Source organism: Rattus rattus, chromosome 2, assembly GCF_011064425.1.
Source record: "Rattus rattus isolate New Zealand chromosome 2, Rrattus_CSIRO_v1, whole genome shotgun sequence".
Lineage (NCBI taxonomy): Eukaryota > Metazoa > Chordata > Mammalia > Rodentia > Muridae > Rattus > Rattus rattus.
Window position 1 is genome coordinate 179,690,110 of NC_046155.1, and position 20,356 is coordinate 179,710,465.

General features: G+C 44.4%; 2 protein-coding genes across 3 annotated transcripts in view; one reads left to right on the plus strand and one right to left on the minus strand.

The window, feature by feature from the left end:
* Smim17 (small integral membrane protein 17) overlaps nt 1–20,356 on the minus strand; it is a 44,355-nt gene that overhangs the window by 8,163 nt on the left and 15,836 nt on the right. Inside the window, exon 1 of one of the 2 annotated variants that reach the window (XM_032894610.1) lies at nt 7,906–7,955. The exons of the other annotated variant lie outside the window; for it this stretch is intronic. The gene's annotated coding sequence lies outside the window, so the exon portion shown is untranslated. Of the gene's footprint in view, nt 1–7,905; nt 7,956–20,356 lie in introns of those variants that run through there. 2 annotated transcript variants of the gene reach the window in all.
* On the plus strand, nt 5,571–19,931 carry LOC116893463 (short coiled-coil protein-like). Its single transcript, XM_032895223.1, has 3 exons — nt 5,571–5,615; nt 7,135–7,246; nt 18,186–19,931. Exons 1-3 carry the CDS (start codon nt 5,571–5,573, stop codon nt 18,581–18,583), a joined length of 555 nt encoding a protein of 184 aa, XP_032751114.1. The 3' UTR covers nt 18,584–19,931.

Below are 20,356 nucleotides of genomic sequence, written 5' to 3' on the forward strand. Positions count from 1 at the left end.
CATTCATTCTCTCTGCTTCTTCACTATAAATCTGATGGACCACGAGTCTCAAGTTCCCGTCAGTGTGACTTCTCTGTAGCATGGGATTGTGTTCTATAGTAAACTCTCCAAGAAGCTGCCTGTTTCTATTACAGTAACAGAAATGAAACTAGAACATATGTGGAAGCTAAAAAGCTGATGTCATGGAAGGGTATTGTTATATTGGTGTGAGGTAGTATCTGGAGCCTGGAGAGAGTGCAGGGGAAGGAGACAGAGTAAGAGGATGAAAAACAGACTAAAGTGCTTGGTTTTTTATTAATACAAATAGCTGTTGGGTAACTGTAGTTGACCTCAGTTAGTTAAATGATTAATGCAATTAATTAATACTTCAATTAATTAAAAACAAATAGGATTTTGAACATTCTTGTATCTGAGGGGATAGACAACCAATGACCCTGATCTGGTTGGTCATCATACGCTTATTGTAATGCATTTAACCCCTCGAATGTGTTCAACAACCATATATACCTCTGAAACAAAAAGGAAATAAACGGCCACCAAGCTGGCTCAGTGGGTAGAGTTGACTGCCAACCAAGTCAAATGACCCGCGTTAGATTCCCAGGATTGTGTGACAGGAGAGCACTGACTCCTGCGAGCTGTTGTCTAGCTACCAGCTGTGCCTGCCAACATGCTTGCATGATACATACACACAGATAAAAAAAAAAACACAATACAGCTAAATAAATAAAATATAACAGAACATTTAAAATTTGCATAATGGGGGAAAAGTAAAGGAAAGGACAAAAGCATGAAGATAAAGCAATGGCTCTGGGCATTAATACCTGAAAACCTTTCATAAGTGAGATATGTGTCCCAGGGAAGATGGCTCAGTCAGGAAAATGTTTGCTATCCAAGAATGGGGGCCTCACACCCAGGAAGGAGGCTCTCTGGGACTCACTGGCTATCCCTAACCAACAAGGCCCAGGATACAGAGAGACCCACAGTGAAACCTGAGAAATGACTCCCAAAGTTGTCCTCTGACATTCATAGCCCCCAACACACAAACATGCACACCCCCACACACATGTGCACTGCCCACACACACACACACACACACACACACACACACACACAGAGCATACAATTTACACTAAATTATCTCTATATTAAATAAATGATATAAGAACACATATTTATGTTAAATTGTGTATACTGGCTGTGTGAACCATATCTTTTCTATCTGTATGACCAGTTATCACTGAGGTGGTTTGAATAGGAAGAGCCCCCATAGACTTATGTGTTGGTAACCTCGGCGTCACAGGGAGTGGCCTTGTTGGAGGAAATGTGTCACTGTGGGAGCATGCTTTGAAGTTTCACTTGCTCAAGATACACCCGGTGTGTCTTAGTCTCTCTCTGCTGCCTGAGGATCAAGATATGGAACTCTCAGTTGCTTCTCTAACACCATGTCTGCCTACACGATGCCATGACAATAATGATCTAAGACTCTTTCAGAGTTTCACTGTAAGCAAACCCCAAGTTTTCCTTTATAAAAGCGGTTTGGGATCATGGTATCTCTTCACAGAAATAAAACCCAAACTATGACAACTACTTAAAGAGCTTTGTTTAGTTTTTAAATTATATGTATGCATGGGTGTCTTTGCGTATGTGTGCCTGAGTGCAGTGCCCTTGGAAGCCAGAAGAGAGTGTCAGATTCTTCAGGAGCTGCAGTTAGAAGAGGTTTGAGTTGCCCAACATGGGTTCTGGAAGAGCCACGTGCTCTCCTAACCGCGGAGCCATCCGCCCACCAACCACTCTGTTTCTCTTGGAAATGTCTCAACGGCCTCTGAAACCTACAACTAAACGCATCGTTTTCCAAGGCAACTCAGCTCTCTGTACCTCCAGCCCATTCTCCTCCCACGCCCTCCACTCTTGCTCAGGACCCCTCCACCCTTCCTAGAAGCCTTTTCTTTGCCTCATGCTGCACACAGCCAGTCAGCAAGCCCGCCTGCTGTTAGAAAACGCTCTGCTCTCTGCCTGCTGTCCCGGCCTTCACCCTTGTCTGAGACTTTGGTCCTTAGATCCAGAAGCTTCTGTCATGATTTCCCTATCTCCTGGGATTCGCTCACTGCTTCGCCTTGATGATGCCAACCCTTAAACCTACTCCCCAGTTCACTCAATAGCTTTGTGCTGGCAAGATTGGTTCAGCGAGCAAAGATGGCGGCTGCCAAGCCTGATGCTCTGAGTTTGATCCCTGGAACACTCGGTGGAAGGAGAGAACCGCCTCCCTTAAGTTGTCCTCTGACCTCCATATGTGTACTGTGACCCATCCCACCCCACTCCACCCTCCACACACAAAAGGAAACAGCTAAGTATAAAATACCTACCAGCTTTGTCCTTCTCTATTCTGGTTGGTTGCAATGGCATAGGCTTGGGCAAAGGGCACCATCTCTTTACCCTAACATCCAAAGAAACACAGGCAAAGATTTTAGACCCACCCAAAAATTCCTGAAAGAAAAACACCTGCTCTCAACTGGGACCAGGAAGAATGCCTCAGCTTGGTGACAATGTATATGCTCTCTGTTTAGTTGGTTGGTTTTAAGATTTGTGTGTGTGTGTGTGTGTGTGTGTGTGTGTGTGTGTGTGTGTGTGTGTATGCACATGCACATACACATGTGTGTGTGAATCAGAGGACAGCTTTCAGGAATCAGCTCTGTCCTTTTTCCATCGGACCAAGGAGTAGAACTCAGGTCACCAGACTTGTGCAGCATGTATTTTTACTCCCCAAATCATCTCGGCAGACCTTGTTTTGTTTTGTTTTAAATGCTGCCTAGGTAGCTCAGGGTAGCCATGAACTCACAATATATCCCCCAGCTGGCCTCAAACTCCCGATCCTCTTGCTGCTGCCTCCTGGACACTGAGGCTGCAGGTATGCGATGCCACGCTCTGCGGCTCTGTCACCAATCTCTTTCCTGTTGGGGTGCCCCTCGGTTAGGAAGCAGGGAGCAACTTCAGCTGCCAATGGGGCAGCCTTAGCAGGAATGCTCAGAACACAGTCTGGTATCTGCTTACTTTTGCTGTGTTTGTTTGCATTATTATTCTCAAGAACTATAAAAAACTAAAGATGAAAAGAAGCTGCCTGGCGCTCCTCCCGCTGTGATAGAAAGTCTCCCTGGGAAATCCCCAGAGGTAGCTTTTAAAAGCAAGCTGACTCACAGGCTCTGGTGGGAGTGTCTGTAGCCCAACAATCACTTAGTAAAACCCCACAGCACCATCTGCTAAGGCTGATTATAGGCCTACCCCCCTGAAAGCAATGTTGCCATCCTGGGCTCTTACGGAAGACAGAGGGAAAACTATCCTTTGTCTGCTTGTTTGTGGAAGCCATCATGCCTCTGTCTATGGGGATTTAGCTCAGTGGTAGGCGCTTACCTAGGAAGCGCAAGGCCCTGGGTTGGGTCCCCAGCTCAAAAAAAAAAAAGAAAAAAAAAAAAAAAAAAAAAAAAAGACAAAGCTGTCTAGGCACACGGCTCAGTGGGCAGAGCATGCTGTGCAAGCGTGAGGACTTGAGTTCAAATCCCAAGCACCCATATTTTAAAAACAAAAGCCAGGCAGCACAAATCTGTAACCTCAGCACTGGTGGAGGGGCAGAGACAAAATTTCAAGAGCATGCTGGCCGGCAATGCAGCCGAACAGCGAGCATCCACCAGGCTCGGCAGTTTTGAGACCCTGGTTCAGTTCCCAGCACCCACATCATACAGCTCATGACATTCTCTAACTCCATTTCCAGGGGATCTAACATTTTCTTCTGGCCTCTGAGAGTACTTCTGTGCAAATACACGTACATACTGATTTTAAATTAAGTAACATTTAAAAAAAAAAGGAATTGAGGAAAACAGCCTTTGGTTTTTGTGTGCCAACATGGGCTACTGTGTGTGCACATTTGCATAAGCTATACACAGAAGAACAACATGAGTGTTTGTATTCAGAATTGGAGCTACAGCTTTATAGCTAACTGGAAAAAATGGCTCAGTGGTTACAAGCACTGGCTGCTCTTGCAGAGGACCCCGGTTCAGTTCCCAGCACCCACATCCGACAGCTCACGACATTCTGTAACTATTTTCAGGGAACCTAACATCCTCTTTTGGCCTCTGAGGGTACTTGCATGCACACAGATATGCAAACAAATACAATTTTTAAAATGCAAATACTTTAAAAGTACTACCTGCTGGGGCTGGGCAGGGGGTCGAGCACTTGCCTGGCATGCTCAAAGCCCCAGGATCACTCTCCAGTTCTACAAAGTGGGCACAAGCTGCGGCGGTGGTGCAGTCCTCTAACCCCAGATTTCAGAGAGTGGAGGTAGCAGGAAAAGAAGTTCGGCTACATAGCCCGTTCATTATACCAGCCTGGGCTACATGCGACCAGAAAACAAATCTTAACAACCACTGGATGCAGCCAGAACATCTGTAATATCAGCATCCTGAAGACCAACACAGGATCTCGGATTTGAGGCCAGATTAGACTGTGTAGTGTCTCCCAAGAAGTCAAAGCATTATAACTTAGATGTCTATCAACAGGAAGTGGGTAAATAAATTCTTATTCATATATACAATGGAGACCGGTGTGGATTAACTTGAAATACATATTTGCCTGCATATAACCTGCATTACCTACACATGTGTATGTATACGTGTGAATACATGTTATATATTTAAATATATAAAGACCCAAGTTCAAATCCCAAGCACTCATGTTTTTAAAAACTGCCAGGACAGTGGGAAGGGAATGGCTACAAGTTTCTGGCTGCTGACCATCACCAGTGGCAGGTAAAGCACAGGGATAACTTGTGCCCTTGAATGTAACCTCCACCATGCACTTGCTGTGTGTCCTGGGACACACGACCTCTCTGAACTTCAACCCCCTCATCCATGAAAGACGCCGGTGACAACAGCAGCCAACCTCGTGGAGGCATTTTGAGATTTCTGCAGGGACAGATCACCCACTGATCAAAAGTTTAAAGGGCACGTTCCTTCTCCTGACGTTGTGGGCTTGAGGCTGCACCCTGCCTTCAAGGCTAACTGTCTTAGAGTTTCCATCACTGTGAAGAGACGCTGTGACCTAGGCAACTCTTGCGAAGGAAAACATTTAATTGGGGCTGGCTTAGAGCGTCCAAGATTTAGTTCATTATCATCATGGCAGGAAGCATGGCAGCATCCAGGCAGACATGGTGCTGGATGGAGAAGGAGCTAAGAGTTCTACATCGTGATCTGCAGGCAGCAAGGAGGAGACTGTGTCCTACACTGGGCAAAATTTGAACAAGAGAGACCGACTTCAAAGCCCGTCCCAACAGAGACACACTTTCTCCAAGGCCACACCTACTCCAATAAGGCCACACTTCCTAATAGTGTCATTCCCATTGAACTGATCATTCAGACATATGAGTCTATGATGGGGGGGGGGATACCTATTTAAACCACCACACTACCCTTAATTTAAACATCACCTCTCCTTAATTAAACACTTGCACCCATTTTGAAATTTCCCAAAGATTTCTCATCAGAACTTTGGGCCAGGCCCCTGTGGAGTCTTGAGAGCCTATGGATGCACCGGTTGCACACTGGATAGCTCCAGACTTCCTGGAGGTGAGCGGGCAGGACCATCCAGGGCAGCCCATGTGTCTGTGCGGCAGATGGAAATGCTGTCCCCAAGGATCGGAACACAAGCACCTCCGGAGCACATCAGAAACGGAGCAGGAATAAAATAAATCAACCAAGAACCTCCCTGTGGCTTTCACTTCCACAACTGAAAAACAAAATGCAAACCCAGAGGAATACGTCACAGAACAAATAAGAACGAACAGCCACGTCGTGGCGTGGGAGGAACAACTGAGGATGGTAGGAGACCAATCAAGTGTCCTTTTGGGAGGGGCTGCCCTGCCTCTGCAGCTTAGCAAACACAAGAGACACATGGCTGCCACCTGATTTCTCAGGAGACTGGAAAACAATCTCAGATGACATCGTTTGCACTTTTAAATTGTTTCAACAACAACAAAAAAAAACAAACCGTTTTTTTTATCTAATGAACTCACAAATAAAAGCATTGCAAGGTCAGGTTAATGAAGCCACTCAAATACATGCCCAGCCCTCCAACTATGTTGGTTGGTTGGTTATTTATGTCATGGTTCTTATTGCTTCAGTATCCAGAAAGTTGAATTCACTTATATACCATTTAAAAAACAAAACTAAGCAAAACAAAACAAAAAACTAAAAAAAAATCTTTGTAACATCTTTCTAACTCATGTCCTTTTGCCTACATTCCACCCTTCCCTTCCTCATCTTCATATTACCCTCTTGTGATCTTCTTTCTTCTGACTTTCATTTATGTATTCACTCATTCATTCATTCATTCATTTAGAGACAGAGCCTGCAGTTTATAATACCCATTTTTTCAAATGTTTAAAAAGGAAACATCTCGTGAAACAAATAGCAATGTCTGACTTACAGTAGACCCTAGGGCTGACAGTTTGCAACCTCAGTGAGAGTTGGGGTGTGTATGTAGGGAGGAGGGTGAAAAGATAAGACTGTTGGTGTGGACATAACAGGGATAGGGATGTAGCTGGATGGCAGAGTGCTTGCCTAGAACTCTGTCCCCAGCACTGTGTTGGTAAACACAGCACAAGTCCCCAGCAACCCCAGCACTTAGGAGGTAGAGGCAGGGGTCAGGCCAAGATCATCCTCACCTACATACATAGTGACTTTTGAAACCAAATTAAGATACAAAAGTGCGAATGTGAACAATGGTTTCTCACAGGTTTAGGCTGAGAAGCAGGAGCTGGAGAAGAAAACTACAGGTGTGGGCTAGGGAGAGTGGCAATATGGCTCAGCGAATAAGAGGCACTTGCTGCCAAGTCTGACAGCGTGAGTTCAATTACCAGGAGAACCAACTCCCATGAGTTGTCCTCTGAATTCTGTGTCCCATACAAATAAATGTTACTTTAAAAAAAAAATAAGAAAAGGCAGGTAGGAGCCAGTGGCACATGGGGGAACCTGGGGGAAAGATTAGACCCTGCAAGTACAGTGTGTGGAAGGGGCGGAGGACGAGGAAGAGAGAGGGAACCAGGGGGTTCACGTCGCACTATCTGTTGGATTCTTTGTGAATTAGAAAACGTATCACCTGCAGATGGATAAGGATGAGAGGCGTGAGATCGAGGAAAAGCCTCATGATAGTGGTGATGATGATGACGACGACGACGATGACGACGATGAGGACAACAGTAACAGAGCACTGTTTCCTGGGGTAAACATTCTGATTGTAGGCCCTACTTAGTAGTTACAGTTACGGTTCCATTGCACGGATGGGTAAGGGGGCTCCATTACAGCCTCAGAGCTCTGGAGAGTTGAGATTGTCTCTTAAACCCTGCACCTGTGGTACTTCACGACCCATGTTCCTGGCCTGTTGCAGGATACCACACAAAGAGCTCAGGGCAGACACAATGCATGCATGCAATCAGATACCCAGGTGCAGCAAGCCCAACAGAAAAATGGGAACCTCCCTTAGGGGACGGAGAGACAATGTGCACGTGCACAGACCCACGAAGGACCACAGACGCCAGAGTGTAAGCTCCCTGTAAGATCCCTTCTCCCTGGTTGCTGAAATTCCTGTTCGATGTTCAGACACCGAGTAAACGACCAGGTTAGCAGAAAAGAGGACCCAATCTAGTTAGGCGCCCCTCCCTGTCACCTTCTCCCACATGGACCCTCCATTCCTATACCCCAGACCTAGAGCAACTCTACTGTGAACCCGCCCACCCCAGAAACACGCATGCACACGCATGCACAGTCACACGTGAATGCACCTCCCCGGATCACTGCCCACGCCCCCAGCCCAATCTCCCGCCCCCTTCCCGCCTGCGGGGTCCCTCTAAGGACTCACCCTCCCCAATCAGACCCTTCCAGGCACTGCAGAACTGGAGCTGCAAGGACTGCGGCTGCGCAGACGCGGAAGCTGCGGGTGGGAGGTGGGACGTCGGGGGAAGAGAAGGAGGCGGCCTCCTTTCTTCCTCCTCCTCCCTGCTGAGAGCCTGCGTTTGAAGAAAACTGGAGACAGAATGCAGTAGTGACAGAGGCCGCTGGCCTGTGGTCTAGTTGCCGGGAGAACGGATGTAGTGCAGATCCTGAGAGTCTAGCCAAGGTGGAGTTTGCCCTCCATCCCCAATTCAGTTATGTCACAGTCCAGCGTGCAGACACCTGCTATGCCCAACATTTTTGCACATGCCTTTTCTAGGTTCTCTCCTCTAAAAACCCCCTGGCTGTAGGATGAGAGAAGACTGGAAGGAACTAGGACAAGGGCCTGGCAGCCTGGAGACCCTGAGGTTCCATAGCTGGAGTTAGGAACTGTCATCTAGGGATATTACTTAATATTTCTATGCCTAGGTTTTCCATCCTGCTAAGTGGTAATAATAGGAATAACCACCACCACTCTCAGGATTTCTGTGAAGGTAAAAATAAGAAAATAATACATGTAGAGTTGTCAATTGTTGTTCTGTTTTTTCCGAGGTCAGATCTATAGCCCAAACTCTGAACTCAGTATGTGGCCTTGAACTTCTGATCCTCCAGCCTCTACCACCCAATCGTTGGGGTTATTAGGGATGTACCACCAAGCCCCATTTAACATTCAGAGTTCTTAGAAAGTGTCCAATAACTGTTAGTGGTATTGTAATCACCATCATTCGAATTTTACAACAGAGACCATTGCCAAGTTGCTCTCAGAAAAGTCACATCAAAAATATTTTAATTCGGGTGGATGGAGAGATGGCTCAGCAGTTAAGAGCACACACTGGGGCTGGAGAGATGGCTCAATGGTTAAGAGCACTGACTGCTCTATAAGTCCTGAGTTCAATTCACAGCAACCACAACCATCTGTAATGAGATCTGATGCCATCTTCTGGTGTGTCTGAAGACAGCTACAGTGTATTTATGTATAATAAGTAAATAAATTTAAAAAAAAAAAGAGCACCCACACACAACCATCCATAACTCCAGCTCCAGGGGATTTGACACCTGAGCTCATATGAATATAATTTTTAAATAAATGTTTAGTGTTATAACTGAGCTGTAGACAAGGAAACTTATTTTCTTTTTCCCCCTTTTTTTCAAGGTCCCTGCAGTTGTTTATTATATATTTCCAATACTTTAAACTGGAATGTAACCACATAACTAATAGTCATAATTCTCAAATAGCCCCAGGATTATATTGAAAGGACAAACTGCCCCTGACTTCTTTTATTTTTTAAATACTTTTTATTAGATATATTTATTTACATTTCTTTTTTTACTGTGTGGAGAAGTTTATTAGGGCACTATAAATAAGATAGAATTGATCTAGGAGCCCACCAAGGACACAATGAAAAAGATAACAAGTGTGGAGGGTAGGGGGTTGATCTGTACTCAAATGCATAGAATATATATGAATGGTTGTACAGCATCCTTTTACTCACAGATAAACTTGAATTGGAGAGCATTTTACTAAGTGAAACCAACTGAGCAAATTGAGACAGTGCTGAAGTCTTTGTCTCTTACGTGGGAACTTTGAATTGGAAAACTGGGCGTAGAACAGTAAATACTTTACTTACATTTCAAATGTTATTCCCTTTCCCGGTTTCCTGTCCATAAGTCCCCCTCCCTCCCCCTCCCCCATACAGGTGTTCCCCTCCATTCATTCCCCTTACTGCCCCCTCATTCCCCTGCACTGGGGAAGGGGGGTCCAACCTTGGCAGGACCAAGGGCTTCCCCTTCCACTGGTGCTCCAACAAGGCTATTCTCTGCAACATATGCTGTTGGAGCCCTGGGTCAGTCCATGTATAGTCTTTCAGTAGTGGTTTAGTCCCTGGAAGCTCTGGTTGGTTGGCATTGTTGTTCATATGGGGTTGCAAGCCCCTTCAGCTCTTTCGATCCTTCCTCTAATCCCCCCCAAGGGGTCCTGTTCTCAGTTCAGTGGTTTGCTGCAGGCATTCAACTCTGTATGTGACATGCTCTGGGTGTGTGTCTCAGTGTCAATGAGGTTGCAGAGGGTATCTGGAAGAGAATGAGGGACAAGAGATGCGAAGAAGGACGCCAAGACAAGAGTCTGATCAAGTGACAATTTTATTTTTTCCCAAGACTGAATTTATACCATAACAGGGGTAACAGAGAGATGGGGGAAATGGAAAACATTTATGCAGGCCAAGGACATAGCTCTCTTGTGGTCAATCGGCTGATGTTAACAGGATGTTAGAAAGGTCACAGGAGGGGTTGGGGATTTAGCTCAGTGGTAGAGCGCTTGCCTAGCGAGCGAAAGGCCCTGGGTTCGGTCCCCAGCTCCGAAAAAAAAAAAAAAAAAAGAAAGGTCACAGGTTTGTCTTATCTATTAGTCAGCAGGATGTTGGTATTTCGGAAGGTTACAGGTCATCACACTGGGCATCTTGACGTCAGATGTATTTCTCAGCAAGGTCACACTTTATCACATCATTAGTCATCCTGACTACCAGATTTGTATTTGTAGAACCTAAAGCAGTAACTGTAGAATAATGCCTGCTGGTTCACCCTCAGGCTCATCTCAGCTAGCTTCCCTACACAGCCCAAGGTCACCTACCCATGGAATAACGGAATAACGCTGCCCACGTTGGGTTAGCCCCTCCCAAGTCAGTTAACAATTAAGGCAATCTTCCCACAGACACGCCCACAGATTAACAGAACCTCTAGTGGTGGTTCTCAATCTGTGGGTCTCGACCCACTTGAGGAGCAAAAGACCTTCTCATGGGGGTCACATATCAGATACCCTTCCTATCAGATATTTACATTTTGATTCATAACTAGCAAAACGACAGTTATGAAGTAGCAACAAAAATAATTTTATGGTTGGGGGTCACCACAACATGAGGAACTGTGTTAAAAGGTGGCAGCATTAGGAAGGTGGAGAGCCGTTGCCTCTAGATAATTCCTCAATCAAAGCTTTCCTCTCTTGGCTGTGTCAAGTTGATGAGTTAAAGATGACCAGGACACCTAGGAAACAAGGGTCTGGGCATGCCTGTGAGAGATTATCTAGATCAGGTTAGCTGTGGTGGTAACAGTGGTCAGTAACATCCCATGCTCTAGGGTTCCAGACAAAATGAAAAGGGAGAGACGTGAGCTGGGCACAGCATCCATCGCTCCCTGCCTCTGAGTGTAGACGCAGTGTGACCAGCTGTTCTAAGCTCCTCCTCCTGTGGCTGTCCACACCCTCAAAGGGTGGAGCCAAAATAAACCCTTTCTTCCTTTACTCGTTTTTTGTTGGCTATTTTGTCATGGCACCATTGAAAGTAACTAAAAGAGGTATGCGTTCTCATTGGAAGATGATCCAAATGGAAGATTTTATCAAGTACATAGCAAACAAAAGAAAAAGGAAGAATGAATGAACAAATGAATGAATGACAAATAGCAGACAGACAGCAAGACACATCAGGTGTTTCCAACACCCAGTGGGCAACTGAAGTCACCTGATAGAGGGAGCAAAGGTGGCTTCAAGCTGACGGTTCTAACATTCAGCAGAAGTGACACATGAAGGCCTGCTTTAACAGGGCTTAACTGCTAATTGCTTTAACTGTGGTCACTGATTGAGAGTCCCAGGAAGTGTTCAGTTTACTCACTACATGACCTTCCAACATCTCTTTCCCACCATGGGCATTTGTTTGGTTTGGTTTGGTTTGGTTTGGTTTGGTTTGGTTTGGTTTGGTTTGGTTTGGTTTGGTTTATACCACAGAATAAACAACAGTATTGTCTATTACTAATGGTTTACCTGCTGGCTTTTCTCCAGGACAGTGTGGTTGGCTGGCTGGCTGGCTGGCTGGCTGGCTGGCTGGCTGGCTGGTTGGTTTGGTTTGCTTTGGTTTGGTTTTTCATGACAGCGTTTCTATGTGTAGTTTTGCTTGTCCTGGAACTTGTTCTGTAGACTAGGCTGGCCTTGAACTTTCAAACATATGCCTGCCTCTGCCTCCTGAGTGATGGAATTAAAGGGTGTGCCACCACTGCCTAGTAAACAGCATGTCTTTTTTAACACCCTTAGCTGTTTACCATTCTCTGTCTTCCCTGTTACAGAGCCAGGGGGCCAGGCTGCCCCAGGTCTGAAAGCCTTGGAGGACATTGAAATAAATAGGATGGAGTGCGGGACACACTGCTCTTTAGCTCCGAGTCTGGTTTTAACAAGCACAGGCAGCATGTGTGGGATGGAGAAGGGACACAGGGTCAGTTCTACCTCTCACCGCTTCACTGTTACTCTGATACATTCAGAGAACAGGAAAGCTACTGCCCCCTGTTCCTCCTGATGACTCCCTCCCAGGCTCCAGGGGATAGGGCCCTGGTTAAAATAGCAAAACAAAATATCACAAAACAAAGCCAAAAGTCATGAACCTGAGAATTGTTGGGTCTGGGGTAGGGATTGATAATCACAGGAGGGAGATAAGAGACTGTAAGGGGGACAGAGTCATGGAATAAATGTATGTATGTACGAAATGGTCAAAAATCAAAGTAATGTTTTTAAATACAAGACAATTTGCCAATATTTACCATTTATATTTCATTGTTCCGTGGTTGTTGGGAGGCACTTTGTGTTTTGAAAATTAGGAGATGAGCCTCCAAACGTGAACTGGAGGAAGATGAACGGCAAACCAAACCACTCCATTCAGGACTCACCATCTCCTTTAGTACCAAGATGTTAGGGAAATGGCAGATTAGCTTGTGATGTTGTGAGGGATTAGCAAGCCAGGATCCTGAATGGAGATTCAAGTGTGTAGTAGTGCAAAATTAAGATGTTAATTGACTGGATCCCAGTTTCTTTGCCTGAAATGAAAAATGGGGATAAGAATATTTCCTGCCTCAGAGGGTTATTCTGAGGGTTAAATGAATTAGTACTCATTTCTTATGCAAAGTGAGTGTTTAGTAAAGCATTCTACAACCGGGGACCAGGGAGGTGACTTAAGAAGAAAAAGCACTTGCTACTGAGACCTGAGTACAATCTCCAGGACCCACATGGTGAAAGGAAAAATCCTCTGACCCTGAATACAAGCACCATGACACATGTGTGTGGGGACACACACACACACACACACACACACATACACTAAACAAACATACTAATTAAGCAAATGAGTTTCTATCAGATTATTATTTTAGTTTTTTTCTTTGTACATGTGGTATATGTAGGTATAGAGGGAGGAACCCTCATTTATACATGTGCTTGTGGAGAGTAAGTCCCTGGAAACCATCTGTCTCCCAAACCTCTCACTGCTAGCACTGGAGTCACAGGTATATGTCACCACCCCTGGCTTTTATACAGGTGCTGAGGACTTGAACTCAGGTCATCAAGAGTTTCACCCACTGAGCCATCTCTCCACTCCCTATTATAACTACTGAACATGGGGTCATAGCACAGGAAAGAACTCTAGTTTTGATCTTGAGAGTTCTTCGAAAATGGGCCTGGGAAAATGATGTCACGAACAAATTCCTTGGGACAGTTTCTCTTTCAGAAAGATAAAAGGACTGAAGAGATGGCTCAGTGGTTAAGAGCACTGGCTGCTCTTCCGGAGGACCCGGGTTCAATTTCCATAACTCCCATGGCAGCTCACAACTGTCTGTAGCTCTAGCTCTGGGGTGGGCGGGTGGTGGGGGGGGGAGGGAGGAGAGGGAGAGGAGAGGGAGAGGGAGAGGGAGAGGGAGAGGAGAGAGAGAGAGAGAGAGAGAGAGAGAGAGAGAGAGAGAGAGAGAGGAAGGGGAGGCAGCAGACGGACATGAAGAGGGTATCTGGAACTTAAGCTAATATTTCAACTTTACTCAGACTCCAGTCTCCTGCCCGCAGGGCAGTCAGCAGAGGTTGGGGACCACCTAGGAGAGAATGGGGTACAAGCGACGAGAAGAAGAACGCCAAGACAAGAGCCTGATCAAGGCGACAATTTTATTTTTTCCCAAGGCTGAAGTTATACCATGACAGTGGTAACGAAGGGAGGGGCGAAGTGTGAAACATTTACGTAGGCCAAGGACACAGAGCTCTTGTGGTCAGCTGATGTCAGCAGGATGTTGGTTTCTCAGAAAGGTCACAGTTTGTCATATCACTGGGCATCCTGACCACCAGATTTGTATTAGTCTTCTGCAGCTGGCTGGGGATTTTCCATGAACCCAGCCATACTTAACTCTAACTATAATATTAACATCAATAATGGAGGGTTTTAAGGGCATCGCTCACAACAGTCTCCCAGGCTCCCTTCCTCACCTTGGGTCGTGTTTCTCCATTAGTGAGAGATGCATTCTTCATGGATGCTTACACTTCTATGTATCACAACAATACTATTTGTTTCAATTTATTTTTCTTTTGGTTTTTCTTGAGACAAGGTCTCATATAGCCAAATTAACCTCAAACTTGCAATATGACTGAAGGTAACCTTGAACTATCTATCACCCTGCCTTCACCTCCCAGGAGCTGGGATGAGAGGTAGGTGCCACTATTTGTAACTTACTTAGCATTTTTATTTTAAGGTAATTTACTTTCCTAAAACCTTTTCAGAAGTGTAGTGGTTTGAATAAGATTGGCCCCTACAGGCTCATATATGTGAATGCTTAGGGGTGACATCAGGAAGTGTGGCCCTGCTGGAAGAAGTGTGTCAGTGGGAGTGGGTTTTGAGGTTTCAAGTGCTCAAGGCATGCTCAGTGTCACTCTCTCTTCATGCTGCCTAGAGATCCAGATGTAGAACTTTCAGCTCCTCCTTCAGCACAATGTCTGCCTGCATGCTGCCATGCTCCCTGCCAGGATGACAATGGACTAAACCTCTGAACTACATAACCCAGCCCCAATTAAATTGTTTTCTTTATAAGAGTTGCTGTGGTCATGGTATCTCTTTAAACAATAGAAATTAAGATAAGAAATAAGTTTATTTATTTACTTGAAGTTCTGAGGATTGAACCTAGGGTCTCAGGCATGATGGCTGCATAGTAGGCAAGCACTTTCCTATGAAGTTAGCCGCTTTCTAGAAAGCGGGCTACTAACTTGTTGAGACATGGTGTCTTAGGGTTTTATTGCTGGGAAGAGACATCATGACCAAGGCAACTCTTGTGAAGACAACATTTAATTGGGGCTGGCTTACAGGTTCAGAGGTTCAGTCATTATCACCATAGTGGGAAGAATGTCAGAATGCAGTCAGACATGATACTGGAGAGCCAATAGTTTTACATCTTGATCTGAAGGCAGTCAGAAGGAGATTGTCTTCTGCAGGCAGAAAGGAAGAGGCTGGAATTCTGTACTGGGTAGAGCTTAAGCATAAGAGACCTCAGAGCCCATGCCCACAGTGATCACTTCCTCCAATAAGGCCACACTACTTCAACAAGGCCACACCTCCTAATAATGCCACACCCTGTGGGCCAAGCATTCAAACGCATGAGTCTATGGGAGCCAAACCTATTCAAACCCCTACACATAGTCTCACCAAGTATCCCAGACTAGCTTGGTACTAACTTCGCAGCCCAGCAGGGCTTGAACCTGTGATCTTCCTGCCTCAGTGCTGCAATTATCTTCCATTGCAGACATCTCCCACCAGGACCAGTCAAAAATGCCTTTAATGGGAAATTGAACACACTGCAGTGTGCAGAAAGGGATTTTCATGTGCTATGGTCTAAATGGAAATGAAAGGAAAATGGATTAACCAAAGCTGTGTGCCACTAATTGGGGTGATAGATTCTATTATTGGGGTCTCTCTCTCTCTTTTTGCTTACTTTCCATCCCCCTTCTTTCTGAGACAGTGACTCTCCAAGATGCCTTGGCTAGCCTGAAAGTCATCATGTAGACCAGGCTGGCCCCAAACACACACATTAGCTTACCTCTGCCTCTCAAGTGCTTGAGAGGGTTAAAGTGGGTTAAAGATGTATGCCACCATGCCTAGCTCTGTTCTGTATTCCTCATTACCCTGCAATTACATAATGTACCATGAATGGCAACACAAATTACCAAGAAACAAAGCAACAATATTTTACTCCCATGAGTCTTTTCCTTTTGATGACCGTATTGTAATTTTTCCCCACTGTGATAAAGCATCGCTCAGAGTATGGTGACTATAAGATGAGGAGTTCTTGGGGTTGGGGATTTAGCTCAGTGGTAGAGCGCTTGCCTAGGAAGCGCAAGGCCCTGGGTTCGGTCCCCAGCTCCCAAAAAAAGAACAAAAAAAAAAAAAAGAAAAAGAAAAAAGATGAGGAGTTCTTAAGTCTTCCCAGTGAATTATCAAGTCAGGAGGATGGGTTGATCTTGAAAATCACAACAAGATCCCCAAGCCTTGGGCCATGACTCAACAAAGCGATGAGGCCTGTAAGTATCTTGTTGGGGTTCCATGATTAACTGACAAAAGGCTGATCAATGTGAGGCTAGGATTTCATTCAATCACTCATTTAAAACATTTGTTCAGCAAATACTTATTAGACAATTGATATGTAGTAGGTCTTGGTGATCAGGACAATGACTATCTATGGTCCACTAATAAAATGTATGTCCTTTAAAATACACATAGCATGTCCTTCTAGTATGAACCAATGCCCCGAGCAGACCATGGGCTCTGTCTGTGCACCCAGTCCCACAAGGAGGAGCCCAACTCCCAGGTGCTCTGAAGCGCCCAGGATCATAGAAGAGGCCACATTATCTGCCCCAGCTCCCGGAGTAACTGGGTCCCACAGGAGCCAGAGACACAGGAACCACAACCCCTGGCCCATTGCCCAGCCAGTGGCACAGATCCCTTCTGGTCTGAACCAATGCCCTAAGCAAACCTTGGGCACTGGTTCTACACCCAGTCCCACTCCCAGGTGTTTTAACATGCCCAAGGATCACAGTGGCACGGTTCCTTCCCGTTTGAACCTGCACCCAGAGGAGAATGTGAAATGCCCAGGATCACAGTTGAGGCCACAACATCGTTCCCAACACCCAACAGAACTGGGACCCCACAGGAACCAGGGAAACCCAAACCCCATCAGCCAGGGGCACAGGTTACTTCCAGCTTGCAGACTCGGGGCTCTGTTTTCCCACCCACTCCTGCAACACCCAAAGAAATCTTTACTCCCAGGACCTCTGACACAACAGGATCTCAGGAGCTGGACCACATCAGGATTTCAGGATCCTAGAGGAAGCTAGACTCCCAGGAGCTCTGACACACCCAAGATCTCAGGATCACAGGATCCCAGAATCATAGGATCAGAGAGACAGCTGAACTCTGAGGAGTTCTGACACAAACAGGATCACAGGAGGGAAGGCTCCAGTCAAACACAGCAAGGGCAGGTAGCACTAGAAATAACCAGATGGCAAGAGGCAAGCACAATAACAAAAGCAACAGAAAGCAAGGTTACTTGGCATTGTCAGAACCCAGTTCTCCCACCACAGCAAATCCCGGATACCCCAACACACCAGAAAAGCACGATTTGGATTTAAAACCACATCTCATGATGATGATAGAGGACTTTAGGAGGGACACAAATAACTCCCTCAAAGAAATACAGGAGAGCACAGATAAACAGGTAGCTTCCCTTAGATAGAAAACACAAAAATCCCTTAAATAATTACAAGAAAACACAACAAAACAGGTGAAGGAATTGAACAAAACCATCCAGGATCTAAAAAATGGAAATAGAAACAATAAAGAAAGCACAAAGGGAGATAACCCTAAAGATAGAAAATGTAGGAAAGAGATCATGAGTCATAGATGAAAGCATCAGCAACAGAATACAAGAGGTAGAAGAGAGAGTCTCGGGGGCAGAAGATACCAGAGAAAACACCGATACAACAGACAACAAAAATGCAAAATGCAAAACCTCCTAACCCAAAACATCCAGGACACAAAGAAAAGACCAAACATAAGGGTAATAGGTACAGAAGAGAGTGAAGATTCTCAAATTAAAGGGTCAGTAAATATCTTCAGCAAAATAACAGGAGAAAACTTCCCTACCCTAAAGAAAGAGATGCCCAAAAACATACAAGAAGCCTACAGAACTCCAAATAGACTGGACCAGAAAAAAAAAATTCCTCCTGTCACATAATAATCAAAACACCAAATGCACAAAACAACAAAAGAATATTAAAAGCAGTAAGGGAAAAGGGTCAAGTAACATATAAAGGCAGACCTAACAGAATTACACCAAACTTCTTACCAGAGACTATGAAAGCCAGAAGATCCTGGACAGATGCTGTACAGACCCTAAAAAAACACAAATGCTGGGTCGGAGAGCCGCGGCCTGAGGCGTCCTACCTATCCTGCCTTTTCCCGGCGCCTCAAACGCAAGACCATTCATTAAAGAGTTTGCATTCAGGAACTGAACATCTGTTCCCCAAGATGATGAATGCTGACATGGACACAGTTGATGCTGAAAATCAAGTGGACCTGGAAGAAAAGACTCGACTCATTAATCAGGTGTTGGAGCTCCAGCACACACTTGAAGATCTTTCTGCAAGAGTAGATGCAGTTAAGGAAGAAAATCTGAAGCTAAAATCGGAAAATCAAGTTCTTGGACAATATATAGAAAACCTCATGTCTGCTTCTAGTGTTTTTCAAACAACTGATACAAAAAGCAAAAGGAAGTAAAGGGTTCCCCTCCCTCTCTTCTGTGGATTGCTGCTTTTTTCCTTCCCCTTAAGGCTTGAATATGACCCAAAAGTTAGAGTACCTTTGTTTGCTTCCCTGAGTATTTATAAAGAGAATGTCAGATCTCGGTAATACTGATGCCTAACAGAAGAGTTAGCGTCCTGTGTATACGGTAGTCTATGAGAGTGTGCACTTGTAGAGACTTTATATTAGAATTACAGATATTTATGAAATTTGAAGATGAATGTTTTGCCAATTTGCTTATATATATATAGGTTTAGCACTGTCTTATCATATACTTAATTAGTAAAATATACAAGAAAATAACCATGTTGTGAAAAAGTGACCAAAACCATGTACTGAATGCACAGCTTCTGTACCTTGTGCACCGTCTTGTGCCTCTCCTCCTCCATCTGCCTCTTCCTTCCCATCTCCCTCCCTGACAGTAACTTCATCTCCTACAAGAGTAACCTGAACTGTAATCATTGACACTTAACCAAAATGAGACACTTTCTTATCTATGGCTTGCCATTTGTGATATTTAGTAATAAGATAGGATTGCTGGTTTCTATTTAATCAATTGAAAAATAGATTGAAGTTATAAAAAATTAAGGGTTTTCTTTGAAATGTAAACTGTTACATTGAGAAGGTAAAAACTCCCTACTGCATAAAATAGTCCATTTGGTGTTGAAAAGATAGGAATGCTGGTGTGTGAGGAAAGATAGAAATAGGAAGGAAAACTGGATAAACAGAAATAACTAACTCCCAATGTTTTCCCTCTAGATGTGTGTTACCTCTGACCCACAGCTGCACTTTTGGGACATAAATGAAAGTGGACTGAGTCTAATGTAAGTGGATTAGGAGAGACCAGTTAAGAGTTTGGTCTCAAGGTTTGTTTGTACCCAGGAGATGAACTTTTGCAAAATTAATTGAGAGTATATTAGTATAAGAATCATGAATATAAGAGAGTTTTGTATATGTGATAATTATTAACCTTAGTATTTTATCTCAGTTGTTTTCTCAGAATTTCTGTAAACTCAACTACTTAGTTTGCAGAATTTTAGTCATTCTTTTAACAAAGTTTAAAATTTGAGTTTGTAGCTTCCATTTGATAAGGAGCTGCTATCAGAAATCATAGTAAGGTCTATAACAGGAAAGACCCACTAATGCAGCTTGACTTGGATCATCTCCTGTATTAGTGTGAGCCTTGAGTGACTTAGCTATATGGACGTGTAATCCTTACATTGCAGACATTTTGCAACCCTTTTGTGACCTTGTTATAACTATTTAAAATTGTGTTCAAGTTCTGCTTTGCTGTTTAATAAAAAGCTGTTTCAGAAAAAAAAAACACAAATGCTATTCCAGCAAAACTCTCATAGAGAGTTCTCTTAGACTTCTCTCATAGAGAACTACAAAAGCCTTCATTCAACAAAACTAGAAAATCTGGAAGAAATGGACAATTTTCTAGACAGATATCAGGCACCAAAGACCTAATACCAATACTCTCCAGACTATTCCACAAAATAGAAACAGAAGGAGCACTACCCAATTCTTTCCATGAAGCCACAATGAAACTTATACCTAAACCTCACAAAGACCCAACAAAGAAAGAGAACTTCAGACCAATTTCCCTTATGAATATCAATGCAAAAATACTCAATAAAATTCTCTCAAACAGAATCCAAGAACACATCAAAACGATCATCCATCATAATCAAGTAGGCTTCACCCCAGTGATGCAGAGATGGTTAAATATATGAAAATCTATCAACA

Bases quoted from the DNA above. Each gene is read 5' to 3' on its own strand.
- LOC116893463 (XM_032895223.1), top strand. From the start codon at position 5,571: ATGGATGCACCGGTTGCACACTGGATAGCTCCAGACTTCCTGGAG. The intron at 5,616-7,134 runs GTGAGCGGGCAG...TTTGTGAATTAG, and splicing joins TAGCTCCAGACTTCCTGGAG to AAAACGTATCACCTGCAGAT. The intron at 7,247-18,185 runs GTAACAGAGCAC...GATCCTGGACAG, and splicing joins TGACGACGATGAGGACAACA to ATGCTGTACAGACCCTAAAA.